Consider the following 12,881-nt stretch of genomic DNA (forward strand, 5'->3'; position numbering starts at 1 on the left):
AGCGCGTGAAATCGAAAGGAAATGAGGGGAGTGGGCCATAGCAAGGAGGGTAGGCCCACCCCTCCCAGGCCACCTCTGTGCTGGGGTTCCCCAAGCGTGTGGAGCGGCACTCGTGCGTGTTATTAACCTTCAGACATGATCAATCAAGAGGACTTCTTTTCCCTTCGCCAAGGAAGTGAGCGTATACAGAATGGGAAATGGGACCCTTTTCCTACCGGTGGCACCAGGTAGCTGTACTCAGATGAGGTAATTTGGGGATGCCTCAAGCTGAATTAGGAAACTGGAATGATATGGAGACTCCTCCATGGTCTGAGTGGCCCCCTTTATCTCTGTCTTTACAGCAAATCCTGGCACAGCAGAGAGCCAGTAAGGACATCCACTCAGAGCGATTTCGCTCGAGGAAGCGTTTTGGGACCTCGGATCCGGGGGAATCACGCGGAAAGAGATTGGGGAAAATCCACTGCCCTAGTCTCTTCTAAGATATAAGGGGTGGGGGAGGAAGGGAGTAAAGAAGGAACGCTCTGTGAGGCAGAAATCTTCGTAGGAATTATCTTTTCCCTCCTCTCGCACTGCCTAGTTCAAAAAATAGATCGTGCTAAGTACGTTCTGGATTACTCATAGGACCTTTTTTTCTTTCTCGGTGCAAAATCGTGAGCTGGATTTATAATCGCCCTATAAAGCTCCAGAGGCGGTCAGGCACCTGCAAAGGAGCCCCGCTGCTCCACCGACGAGCTGCCCCCGCGAGCAGCAGCCTCGTGATTCCCCAGCGGAGCGGGTCCCCGCCTCCCCACTCCGCCCCCGCCTCCCCCGAAGCCAAGCAGCCACCTCTCCGGGTCTCTCTCTTCTCCTCCAGGCGCTCGCGTGCCGGACAAGAGTAGCGAAGGCGAGTTAGCAGCTGGAGGTGACGCCGGACGTATACGCCTGTAGCAGAGCCAAGCGAAGCCTGGTGGATCGTTGCACGCTGCGCAGAGGAGCAGCTGGAGTGTCCGGCTAGCAGTCGCTCGAGCCCAGGTGGGTAAACGCGCAACCACTGGGACTTCCCAGTGCCCAGCTTCCGCTGTTCAGCTGGGTTCTCTCGGTCCTCAGCTTCTCGACAACCTCTACCCACTGCGCCCACCACCCACCCACCTTCCAGAGCCGAGTGCTTCCCATCCACTCCAGTCCGTGTTCTCCGCTAGTGCGCGGCGCAAGGACTTCTGCCCTGCGCACTCTTCCTATTCTTACCCGCCGTTTTGTGCCCCAAGGTGGCACAGAGGCTTAGGTTCGCGCTGAAGTAGAAGGAGAGCGATTTTCCCTTGTGCCCCCAGACTGCGAGCGCCCGTCTTTTCAAAGGGCGCCTAGATGGCAACAACGGAAGGTGCGACTAGAAGCAATAACCTGTTACTTCCCCAGCATCAGCGTTCTACCTGCGCCCGCGTTGCTGTGAAAGCACGCGCGCGCGGGGCTGTGTTGGGCAGGAAAAAAAGGGTGTGGAGGCGGTAGTTGGTGGGCTCTTCTCTCAGGGATCTTTGATCTATCCAGATCAGCCCACATTCTCTCCGTCCGGGAGCGTTTGGACGCCATCGTGCCGGCGCGGAGCACCGGCCGGGGACGCCAGGTACTGATCTTTGTCGGTCGCCTCTTGCGCTTTAGGCGCAAGTTCGTTTCCTGGGTGACGTTCGTTTCCCCCACCCTCTCGGGTTCTGTACTGCGAACTCTGGGGGGTTAGGTAGCGGAGAAGCACAGAAACTGGGACAGAGCCTCGCCCTAGGCTTCAAGATGGCTCAAAACCGGGTAGAACAAGAAGCAGACGAGCAAGCGAGGTTCCGACCCGCTGCTTTCTGGAAGATTGGAGTGCAAGGTGACTCTGTTTCTCACCCGGTCACGTCCAAGGGAGAAACGTAAAGATACGAACATTGTTTTCCTCTCACCTTATCTCACCAAAGTCCCCGGTCTCCGGAGCAGTTAGCCTCTCCTTCTTTCCAGGGAATTAGCCAGACACAACAACGGGAACCAGACACCGAACCAGACGTGCCCGCCCCATGCCTCCCCACCCCCCGCCTTCCAGCGCGTCGGCTGCCGAGAGCCCAATGGGGCTTGTCGCGGCTTGACTGAAAAATCTTTCACTGAGCGCTCCCTTGTGCTCCTAGCCCAGTCCCTCACACCCCCGCGTCCTGTACTGGCCTTGGTCCCCTCCTTGTCTCTGAGCTGCACTCCAGGTCGCCCGGCTGCGCCGCCAGACTGGAGAGCCGCCCAGGGCTACGTTGCCTGCGCCGGAGTCCCTGAGCTAGCGCTCACTTGTCCTCCGCCCCTCACCAACCGCGCACCCTGACCAGCCAGCTCGCTGCCTTTCCTCCCCCGCTCCCTCCCGCACCAAGACTTCAAGGGGAGTGTCTGCACATGCACATACACCCCACTCTGGCCTCTCTGTCGCCTCCGGTACGCAGGACTCCGAAAGCCCTCGCCACACAGCTTTCGCTTGTCTTTGCAGCCTGTTCTCGCGCCCAGCACACCGAGGACCCCGGACAGTAGAGGCCCCGGGACAGCCGAGCTTATGGCGTCTTCGACTCCTTCTTCGTCCTCAACCTCCTCAAATGCAGGAGCGGATCCCAATACCACCAACCTGCGCCCCACAAGTAGGTCCTGCCCCAATTTCCTATCAAATGGGCTGCAGGGAAGAAGGGGGGCGCTGGGAAGTCGGCGGACTGCGCTGGCGGAAAGGGAAAGGGGAGCTCGGAGATGATGAAGGCTGGGAAATAAATGGGGCTCTGGCCCAGGTTCCTGCCAGAGGTCATTTGACTGTCAGGGACGCTAGGTTACCCCCAGAGCATCCAAGAGCGAAAACCCCACAGGGTTCTAGCGGCGGCGATTGTTAGGGGCTTCTCATTGGGCTAGGGGCGCTCCAGGAGAGTGCTGTTTTTGTTGTGTGGTGTGGCTTCTTTGCTTGGTGGGACTACAAGGGTCAGAACAGAGTGCAGTGTGAGGAGCCAGCGTCCTATCGGGAATCGAGTTTTCTGTCTCTGGCTTTCGTTAAGCTAAGATCTGACCTCCTCCTCCTCCTTTCCCCCTACGCTGTGCTCAAAGTCTATAATCAGCGGAAATTTCGACGTTAATTGCAGCTTTTAGAAAACTCAGGGTCCCTAATTGCTCCAAATTTGCGTCGAGCTATTGACAGTGAGAGAGAAGCCTGGGGCGGGAAAGGTGCATAAAACTGTTTTGAGACTGAGCCTCGACATTTCCTACACTTAATTACATCTCAGAGACAAAAAAGGGTGGGGGGCGGATGTTGAGCAACATTCTGAGTGGCAAGAGGTGCGGAAATGGAGGAAGCAAAAAGGGTTTCCAGGGCGGGAACGGAGAACACCTCTCTCCTTTCTCCCAGGGGAGATAACTTGTCAGCAGGTGACAAATGTTAGAAAAGGGAAGAAAAGGGGAACAGATTAAAAGGAGTGGGATTTCTGTGTCCCTTTCCTAAATCCTACCAGTTCCTCAAACATTTGCAGAATCTTTCTGTAATTCAGATTTTCTTCCTCTCTGTGAAGGCATGGGAATGAGGGATTGTTTATCTTTTTCCAAATTAGAGTGAAGTGTCTCCTCATCCCACCCACCCTCCCAAATTTTTCAGCTTCAGACACCCCAGAATCACCCCCAGAATTTCTATTCAGAAGAGGCTCAGGGAGGACAATGTGGTTAGGAGTACTTATTGCTGAGCTTTAATGGCACTTTCTATAATCTTGAGAAAATAATTGTCCTCAAGAAAGGTGGGAGGTGTTATTGGGAAAGCAAAGACTCTCTCCAAGGACCCTTTGGCACTCGCTCTGGCTCCTGGGCTGGAGGCCTTGTTTTGAGTCCTCAGGCCATGTTCCAGTTTCCTCTTCCCACCACCCAGGCAGGCTACAATTACCCAACAACAAAGAGGGGCTTGGGAGAGCCGCCAGCCCTGATGGCACGTGAGCCAGGCAGAGATAGCAGAGCTGATCAAAGCAGGCCCAGAGGAAGGCCAGGCTCAGGGCCTTTTGTCTGTTGCTTTGGCCTTGATAGATTTCTTTATTGGTCTTCCCCTTACCCCCTTTCTATCCAGCAGGTTAAGGAAGCCCTTGAATTCATCCACCCCCATGTCCCTGCCCCTACTTCCCATCAGATGGTCACCTAGCTCCTGGTGCACAACCCAGCAGAAAAGATGGCCTGAGTCCACATATGGCCTGGCATCCCTGAAAGCCACTGTAGTGGAGGCAAGAGAGCCAAAGACGCTGCCTAGGAAGAGCAAAAAGCTCCTGTCCCAGTAATCTTCCCTACTTATAATCTAGCTGTGTCAGAACCCTAGGCTGTTCTGGCAGGCACACTCCACTTTCATCCTCTTTTGGACACACCCTGGCACACAGCTGGCTCCACTTCTCTGGCCCTTCAAGGTCTCCTGGGAGGTGTCCTCGCTCCACCTGTGCAACCTGTCTTACCCTCTCACTCCAGCAACCCCTGGCCAGGCCTGGAACCCTCCTTGTCCTCAAGCACTTGGTCTTCCCCACTTCTGCTACAGCAAAAGGGCTCTCTAGCTCCTGCTTTCCCTCTCCACCTATTTTGCTTTCAATTCTGAAAGGCAACACAATGTATTTGAAATCCAACCTCCAGCATAATGACCTTGGAAAACTCACTGACCCTCTCTGAGCTGCAATGTTTTTCTTTGTCAAATGAGTCTTAGATCAACACTCTACCTGCCTGTGTCATAGGATTGTTTTAAGGTTAAGATGAAATGATGTTTAAAATGAAGGCACTTTATGGGGTGGAAATAGTTCTTTATGCCTTGCGCATATTATTATTAGGGTTTTGCTTTGCAACCGATCTCCTGTAAGTGGAATTTCATCCGTGACACGTTGTCTCCCAGACGGACATCAGGCCATTTCTTCTCCCCACTAGGTCTGTGTTGTGCCTCGGTTTTAATGGATGTCACTCTGCTTATCGCAGCCAACACTCGCGCTGGCTGGAGGCTGGGGCTCGGGCTGGGGTAGGCTGGGGGATGGGAGTGATTGGAGGCGCCTTGCTTTGAGGAATCCGAGGGGATTTCGCGTTGGACCCATCGCACTGGCCTTTTTATTCCTTGATGGAAATTAACCGCAAAGGCAGGTAAACCCAGAGGGGTTTGAGAACCTATTGGCAAAGAGGGAAAAATCCGTGATCCTCTTGGTTGGCGGTTCAGACCCAGAGGAAGGGTGCCTGATTCCGTTAGCCTTCGCTTGCTCCAGAGCCTAGGTGTCCGAGGGTAGGGTTAATGAGGGTCAGGGGGTGGGAAGAAGGACCAGGATGAAGACCCGAGGCGCACTATTGTCTTCCTGACTCCCTAGTCTGACTGAAGAGCAGCCATGCGGGCCCGATCATCTAGTCAAATACTATTTTTCACCCAATTAATTCCTGAACTCTTCCGCGACCCCATTTCATGCCAGTTTATTTTAAGCTGCCACTCGGCTGGAGACCCGCCAAGAAATTATGAGATGTTTCGGTCCCAGATGCTTCTGTGTTCCTTTTCTGTGCTGATGTGGTCGCCCTTCGAGTCTGCGGGCCGAGACCAGAGGACTAGGCCTTTGGGTGCTGGGCAACTCGAGAGGTGGGGTCTGGCACTTTGCACATGGCGGGTCAGACTTCACCCCATCCGACCCAATCTTGGCGGCTGTTGGGTGTGGATCGCTTGGGGATCCTCGAACCCCGCCTTTCAAAGACAGTATTGTGTATCTGAAGCCAAGAAGAGGAAGGGAGTGTGATTACGATTCTGGAGGGCATGAGTCTACCTGTCTGCCCACAGATCTGGCTTCTAGTACCTTTCAGAAAAGAGCTTTTAACCAGGACGTTGAAGACCTTCCCCTCCCCCCGCGAAAAAACTTTGCTCTCTACCCAGGTTCTGGCGGTCCAAGCCTGCCTAATCACACCCCTGTTGTTCTCTCTTGTCCTAGCCTACGACACCTGGTGCGGCGTGGCCCATGGATGCACCAGAAAACTGGGACTGAAGATCTGCGGTAAGCGAAAGGGCCAGCGGAAGCTTGGCAGAACCGGCGGGGAAGCTTGGCGCGCGGGCTTTGTAGGTTTGGAAGAATCAGATACACGCGGAGGGGATCCTGACCCCTAGGTCTCCTTATCTAATGTACTTACAGCCCCGATATCCAGTAAGGACACTCTTTTCGAGGTCCTGGCCCTCCTTTTCCCTCCTCTGACCCAAACCGAGGGGCCTTTTCCTTTGGGGTTCTTGCTCCTGGAGACCAGCTAGAAGGAACGCTGAGAGCCCCTGAGTAGACGAGGAAAACGGAACACAGCGCCCCCACGCGGCGACCTTGCTCTCCCAGCCCTGCGCCCTGCGCCCCCAGCCCTGCGCCCTGCGCCGGGGTCGCCCGCCGGGTGGGTGCACTATGCCCAAGAGTCTGGAAGAAAAAGTGAACTGGCCCGACTTTCTTGGAGAGCAGATCAAAGGGCGCAGCTTGTGCCTAAAGCTGCCGCTGAAAAGTACCCCTCCCCGTTATCATTGCCCGCCCACTCTTCACCAATCACCCCAGGGCCTGGGAGTATTGAAGGTGGCATTTCCATCTTGAAGTTCGTGCCCAGAGATGTCATAATGGATTATTTCGTTCTTTGGGGCTCGGAGGCTAAAGGAAAGGATTGCTTGCAGCTCTCAGTGGCCTCCCTAGTGGAGGTGCCAGAAGCGCAGGCTCGAGTGTTTGCAGGGCATATCCTTGAAGGCAAGGAAGGAAGGGACCGGAGAGGACTGGAACCCACAGGCAGGGAGGAGATGGTGTTGTCTGACAAAATAGATCCAGAAGCTGGAGAGGAAAAAGAACTGCTCCCTGGAGAGTGAGGGTCTGAAATGAAAACGCCCAAGGGATGTAATTTTTTTTTTAAGGGAAAAAGGGAGATTTGTTCGAAGGGACACAGCTGAGCGGCTCTGGCTGAACCATGAGGACTTGGTTTCCTTGCTACATTTCACCGTCTAAAATTCTCCAGCCTTATCGGGCTAGAAAATACGGATGTCCCCGGGCAGGGGGTGGAGAGGCGGGGGAAGATTAACGAGGGGCTTATTAAAGAGCCATTCGTCAGCTGCTGTGCGCCCAAGATAGCGGCAGAGCAGGCACGCGGCTCGCCAGCCCCATCAGGCCCCAGGAGCCAGTGGGCGAGTGGGTGCTCTCCGGACCTGATCTTCCCGGCTTCCCTGGGCACCCGGTTCTGAGCGGGGTGGCAGTTAGGAGAACACAGAGGGGTTATTTAGCAGCTTTTTGAAACCGCTATCCTTCCCCGCTTGGCCGCGCCACTCTCCTCTCTGCGTTTCTGGGGCTTGTCTCCTAGATCCCGGGGCCCAACATTTAAGGGGAATACGGAGAGCTCAATTCCTAGACCCAGTCATTTTCCAGGAAAAATCCAGCCCTGCTTCAAGGCTGCCTGGAGGTTGGCCCACTACCTAGCGCGCGAGGCTGGTAGGCGAAGCCAGGGCAGCGTCTCCGAGCGTTGGGGCAGCCGAGGGTCCAGCGCTTTGTTCTATTAATAGTCCCCTCCTCTCCAGCCGTACCCGTCACGCCGCGGTTCTAAGCTTAATGGCGCGTTTCACTCCAGGTCCCTTCGGTGGCGGTGACGCTTGCCTTCTGCAGCCATCATTGTCATGCAGCTGGGCAAGCAGAACCGAGCAAGCCTGGGCCTCTAGGACTGGATAGGGGTAGGCTCAGGGTGAAGGCTGTCTTTCCTGTGGTTCTGGTGGGCTTGCTGGGACTAGAAGGGCAGCCCTCACCGCCCCCACCCCCCTCACTCCCTGCTCCCGCTACTGGTCAGGTGGTGGGGGTTGGGGGGAGGGAAGAAAAGCTCTAAGCTCCCTTCTGGGGACATACCTTATTCCCTGAAAGAGTAAAGGGGCTGGATAAAGTTAAGCTTCCTTGAGTCTAGGAATAGGGGACCTTAAGTTATCATTAACTTCCCCTTCCCTGATGCCAGCCAATGCCATGAGGAAGAGTTCTCTTTAGCATTTGAGGGCTACCATCCTCAGAGAGTTTCTTACCTGTTTCTTACCCCACCCCACACCCCACACTCACACTAATTTCTGAAAACTTGCAATCTGAGTGTCAGTAGGCAAGAAGGCAGAGTAGTCTCTTGAGAGGAAATTACCTTCTGCTAAAATGCTGTGCTTTTGGGGACCACAGGTTAGAAGACTCCCCTTTAGGTTTGATTGCGGGGTGGGAGAGCACCAGGTCAATTTATTTTTCATTCATTAAATTAACTCTGGTTTTCTTTTTTAATCTAGTGGAAGCAAAATGCAGTCTCCCTACTGCCCCCAAAACACACACCCCTGGGGCCTTGTACCTGCTAGGCTAGCTCTCTAGCACTGAGCCATATCCCCAGCCCCAGAGTATAGTCATCAGCTCTGGATCCACAGCACCCTCTATTGTCTCCCACCTCCTACCCTGTCCCCACACATTTCCTTCATCCCAGACCTTCATATACCAGAGGGTGCCCTCTTAATCTGATACTAAGATTAGTTTGACTTTTCACCTTAAGACAGCAGAGGTACTAGTGGCCCTCATCCCATTTTCTTCTCTACCATTACCCTGGGTGACCTCCATTACACCCTCAGTGCCTGGCTAAGATTCAGGCCCCACCTACTCTCCTGTCCTCCTTCCCCTTAACCTGGGAATGAAGCTGTAAGGAAGGTTCTGGGTGCTACTGATAGTGCCCTTAGCTCTGGAAGCAGAATCCCCATGGGAGAGTAATCAGAAGTAACCCAGGGTCTTCCAATAATTGGAAAGTGGCCCCAGGCCTGGTGGTGTGACCTAAATAAAATGAGTCTCGGGGATCCCTGAGTTCTGGCCCTGGGTTCTGCTAACTTTCCAGTGTGTCCTTGGGCTTCCATCATTATTTTATACAGAGATCCCAAACTTGCTGACAATTAGAGCCCCTGAGCCATTTTATTTAGTCCACACAGTGTGTTTAATTATGTATTAGTCCCCAACTTTTAAAAATAGAGAGATCTCAAGTATTCTGTTTCTCTTGAAAAGAAGTGGGAGGAGATCTGGCAGTGTACTGTTAGCCCATAAAAAAGTCAGAAGAGCCCCTTCCTCTAAGCAAAAGTAATTTTATGCCAACAGCTTGGTGAGCAGAGAATGTTCTGGGCTTAAGCCCCTACATGGCCTGTTGGCCATGAATCCTTATGCTGTGCACAGCTTGGGGCTCCACTTGGAAACAACTGGAGGAAGCCAGGTGCTCTCTGGTTCCACACAGCTCCCTGCCCTCCCCTTTCCCCAAGGATTGGAAGCAGGAGTGGGGAACCAAAAGCAAGAACACCCCACCCGACCCAAGCTCACAGCCCAAAGACAGAGTCCTTATAGGACCTCACTGTTCTCCCTTTAAGGCAAGCCAGCTATGACCTGCAGAAACACAACTGCTCCCTGGCTGTCCTTGGCTTTCCTATTTGCTCTCAGAATGTAGAGTTCCATGACAATTATCCACACATGGAGTGCATAGTTGAGAGGGGGAATAGCCTGTCCCAGTCTCAGGGACCCTGCTCCCAAGACTCCTTACTAGCCAGGGAAGTTGTCAAAGCCCCCACCTCCCTATCACCCTTCATCTCAGTGATCTCCCAGGACCTCTTGGGCCTAGAGAAACCTGCATTTACCTTTTTGAGGATCCCAGTATTTTAGAAAGACAATGCCTTCTTAAAGTGAAAGAAAGGACAGTCTACATTAAAAGTTTACATTAGCTTATTAATGGTTTTTCACACAAATCATAATTCAATGTAAGTGTGCTCTTCACAAGATAATTTTGCAATCTAGAGAAAAATTGGGTTCCTAGATGTATAGTCCAGGAATAGGAAACAGGTTTAAAGTTATGTCATAATTGTCATCACTCAGCCCCATCAGGACATCTCTGGATGAGACCATATGAAAGCCTTCTTTGGAGACAGTATCCAAAAGCCTAAACTGTGGCCCTGCTCCCAGTCACTGGTTTCCAAAGGAGTTTCAAGATGAGGATACTTAAGCCTTCCCAGGAGTAAGTCAAAAGACCAATAGAGATCTGAGAATGCAGAGTGGGTTTCAGCTGGACAGGACCTCACCCGCATTGGCATATGGTCTCTCTACTCTGGCAAATTCCAAGGTCATTTTCTGGGACAAGGAAAGCAGTGTCAGGGTTCAGGAACTAGGTGACCCTGCATCCTCCCAGAAAATGAGTGCTGGCACCTGCATCTGGATACTGGGGATTTAGAAGAGGAAGAAAGTACAATAGAAGAGGGAAAAGATACAACTCCCATCTTCATATCCACATATGCAGCACCATTACAGTGTATCTCCAGCTTCTGATGTCCTTTGGGGCTTAGTAATGACTTTAAAATGTGCTAGGAACAGTGAAAGGCTTGTGTGGGGGAGGATTCTAATTCCCATGGCCTCCACTCCCCATCCCTCTTCCACTCATCACCATTGAATCCTCTTCCTAGGGAAATGAAGCCGAATTCCCAGATTAACTTGCCTTCCTTTACACCTCCTGGGACTTTCTTCCAAGCCTGTCTTGTGATGTCTGCAACTCCCCAAGGATCTTAGTATCCACAAAGACAGCTTTGGTGTCACCAAGAAGCTTAGCACTTTCTCCCTTTTTTCAGTGTGATGCCTTCTGGGCTCAGGCTGAGGCTGTACTGGGACAGGAGATGCTGGGGGAAAGATGGGGCTTGTAGGCGGGAGCCCGGGAGGGCAGCTGAAGGAAGCATACCCCAGGTTGGCAGAGCCTTTTCGACTCAACCCTGTTTCCCCTTTGCTGTTGCTATCGTTTGCTCTGCCCACATCAGGTGGGAGATATTCTCCTGCCTCTAGGGAAAGAAGTGAGGGGCTGTGAATCCACACTGGGTCCAGAGCTCTCTGTGGAGTTCTCAGATGGCTTTCTCTCTCCATCACAACATTAGTTGTCATCTGCTAGACTGTAAGCCCCTGTTTACAGTCTTCATCAGTTCCCACCCTAAATGCATCCCAAACTGCTCTTCCACAACAGGTGCCTTGTACACACTTACAAATTAAATGCCAAGGCCCATAAGATTTTAAATGTTCTTATCTTTCTACAAAACCTTTAACACAGAGTGGGTAGCACAGGAAAAGCTGAACTGCAGAAAAATGACACTGATATTCAATCAGGTGAGGGTTCCCTGGCATCAAAGGAAAGCATCTTCCATGATCCTCAGGATCTCACCCTCCTCCCTCTGCTGTCCTCATCCTTCCTCTTGTCTCTGCTGGATCTCACCCTCTTCCCCTGTAGTCCTCTCCCTTCCTCTTCTCTCTTCTCCTTCCTCTGGTTGCCTGTAAACCTGAAGCTGGCAGCATCCTGTCTGATTGGGTCCCTTCCTTCAACACCCCCATCCTGAGGCTGGTTACTGGAGTGGAAGCTGTCCAGTTGACTTAGCTCTGAGTTCACTGTCACGTTCAGAGAGAAGCCTGAGCCTCACTTACTATTTTCTCTCTTGCATGACTGGGTCTTTGCCACTGATGGCACTTGGCATTGCCCCATCCCTGCCCTCCCTCCTGCCTCAAGGCTAGCCATGCCAGAACCTATATATAAAACACAGATACTCAGATTTTCTTCTTAGCAGAAGTGAGAGTCCTGCTTGAAGAGGGGACCTGGTCCAGAGTGGCTGGGTAGTTTCTAATTTCTCTGACCCAGCTTCTTATACCTTAGGATTCTTGCAGAGGACCAATAGCCTGGAAGAGAAGAGTCGTCTTGTGAGCGCCTTTAAGGAGAGGCAGTCCTCCAAGAACCTGATCTCCTGTGAAAACAGTGACCGGGATGCCCGCTTCCGACGCACAGAGACGGACTTCTCCAACCTGTTTGCTCGAGGTGGTCCCTCCCCTGGCTCTTAGCTCTAGCACTACTAGCCAGTTGATTCCTTACTTGGTGTCTTAACTTTTTCATGAAATTTTACTTCTTTTGCCAAGAAATGTCATTACTGTCTGTGAACTCTCTTGAAACTGCTTTTCTAACATTGGAGTATAACAGACACCCTCTGTCCCTACTGCCAGGTAGCCCATCATTCTGGAATGTAGATTAGTGAAGTCCATAAAACAGTCAACTTTAAAGATACATGCAGACACAAATATGGATTCATAAAATCTCAGAATCCAAAGGAATCTTATATATAAGAGAATCTAGTGATTTTCTTAATCATATTTATCCTCTAACATTGCCAACTCCTCCCCAAAATAATCACCCTATGGGAAGTTGTTCAATTAGCCCTCATAACCAAGGACAACCCTAAAACTCATTGTCCTTCTGTAGATCCTTTACCAGTTCCTGTGCCCCCATAAATTTGTTCTCAGGAGATGCTCCACCACTGTCTGCTAAGTGGCTCAAAGATGAATCCACCGCCATCCACTTCTATGAACTCCCCAGAATGCCACAGAAGCCAGACCAGAACATTGACTAAAACCTTAGAGATAATCTAGGAGTAGGCACAGTGCAACCTGCTTTTTGAGCTGTGGCTGATCTCAGTGGGGGTCCCCACCATTCTTCCTGGCTAGCTCCCTACCCCACCCCCAACCCTCCCCTCCTGACTAGGCCCCAAAGGATGAGGTCAAGAGAAAAGCAGGAGTCCCTTCTATCACCTTCTTGAGGCCCCAATTTCAGTTCTAGTTTACTGTCTGAGGACAGCACAAAGGGCCACCCTCTTCAGGAGGGACCTCATCCTCTACCAGCAGAGGCTTTACCCTCTGCCATCAACAGATCAAGCACATCATTAACATCAAACCAGATGTATAGGGACACTTGGTCCCCCAAGGGCCCATCAGAAATATCTTTGGTCACGCTGCTCACAAGTGCCCTTCAGACTCAAGTAGAGAACTGCAGTTGCAGGTTGCTCGCTGCTTCTCAAAGCACGCCAGTCCATGTATGAGCAGTCTGATGAGCAGAAAGTCTGG

The 12,881-nt window shown here is 52.2% G+C and overlaps 1 protein-coding gene across 2 annotated transcripts in view; it reads left to right on the forward strand.

Moving 5' to 3' along the window:
• Window positions 1-316: 316 nt before the first annotated feature.
• The window catches only part of GAD1 (glutamate decarboxylase 1), a 40,119-nt gene continuing 27,554 nt past the window's right edge, over window positions 317-12,881 (forward strand). The window contains exons 1-4 of one of the 2 annotated variants that reach the window (XM_081261285.1): window positions 317-1,011; window positions 2,471-2,615; window positions 5,919-5,981; window positions 11,647-11,805. In XM_081261285.1, the coding sequence (XP_081117411.1) occupies window positions 2,534-2,615; window positions 5,919-5,981; window positions 11,647-11,805 (304 nt within the window). In that variant the 5' untranslated portion in view covers window positions 317-1,011; window positions 2,471-2,533. The remainder of the gene's footprint in view (window positions 1,012-2,470; window positions 2,616-5,918; window positions 5,982-11,646; window positions 11,806-12,881) is intronic. The other variant, XM_081261284.1, reaches the window with a different exon arrangement.

This window comes from Spermophilus citellus, assembly GCF_964194105.1.
Source record: "Spermophilus citellus genome assembly, chromosome: 11".
Classification (NCBI taxonomy): Eukaryota; Metazoa; Chordata; class Mammalia; order Rodentia; family Sciuridae; genus Spermophilus; species Spermophilus citellus.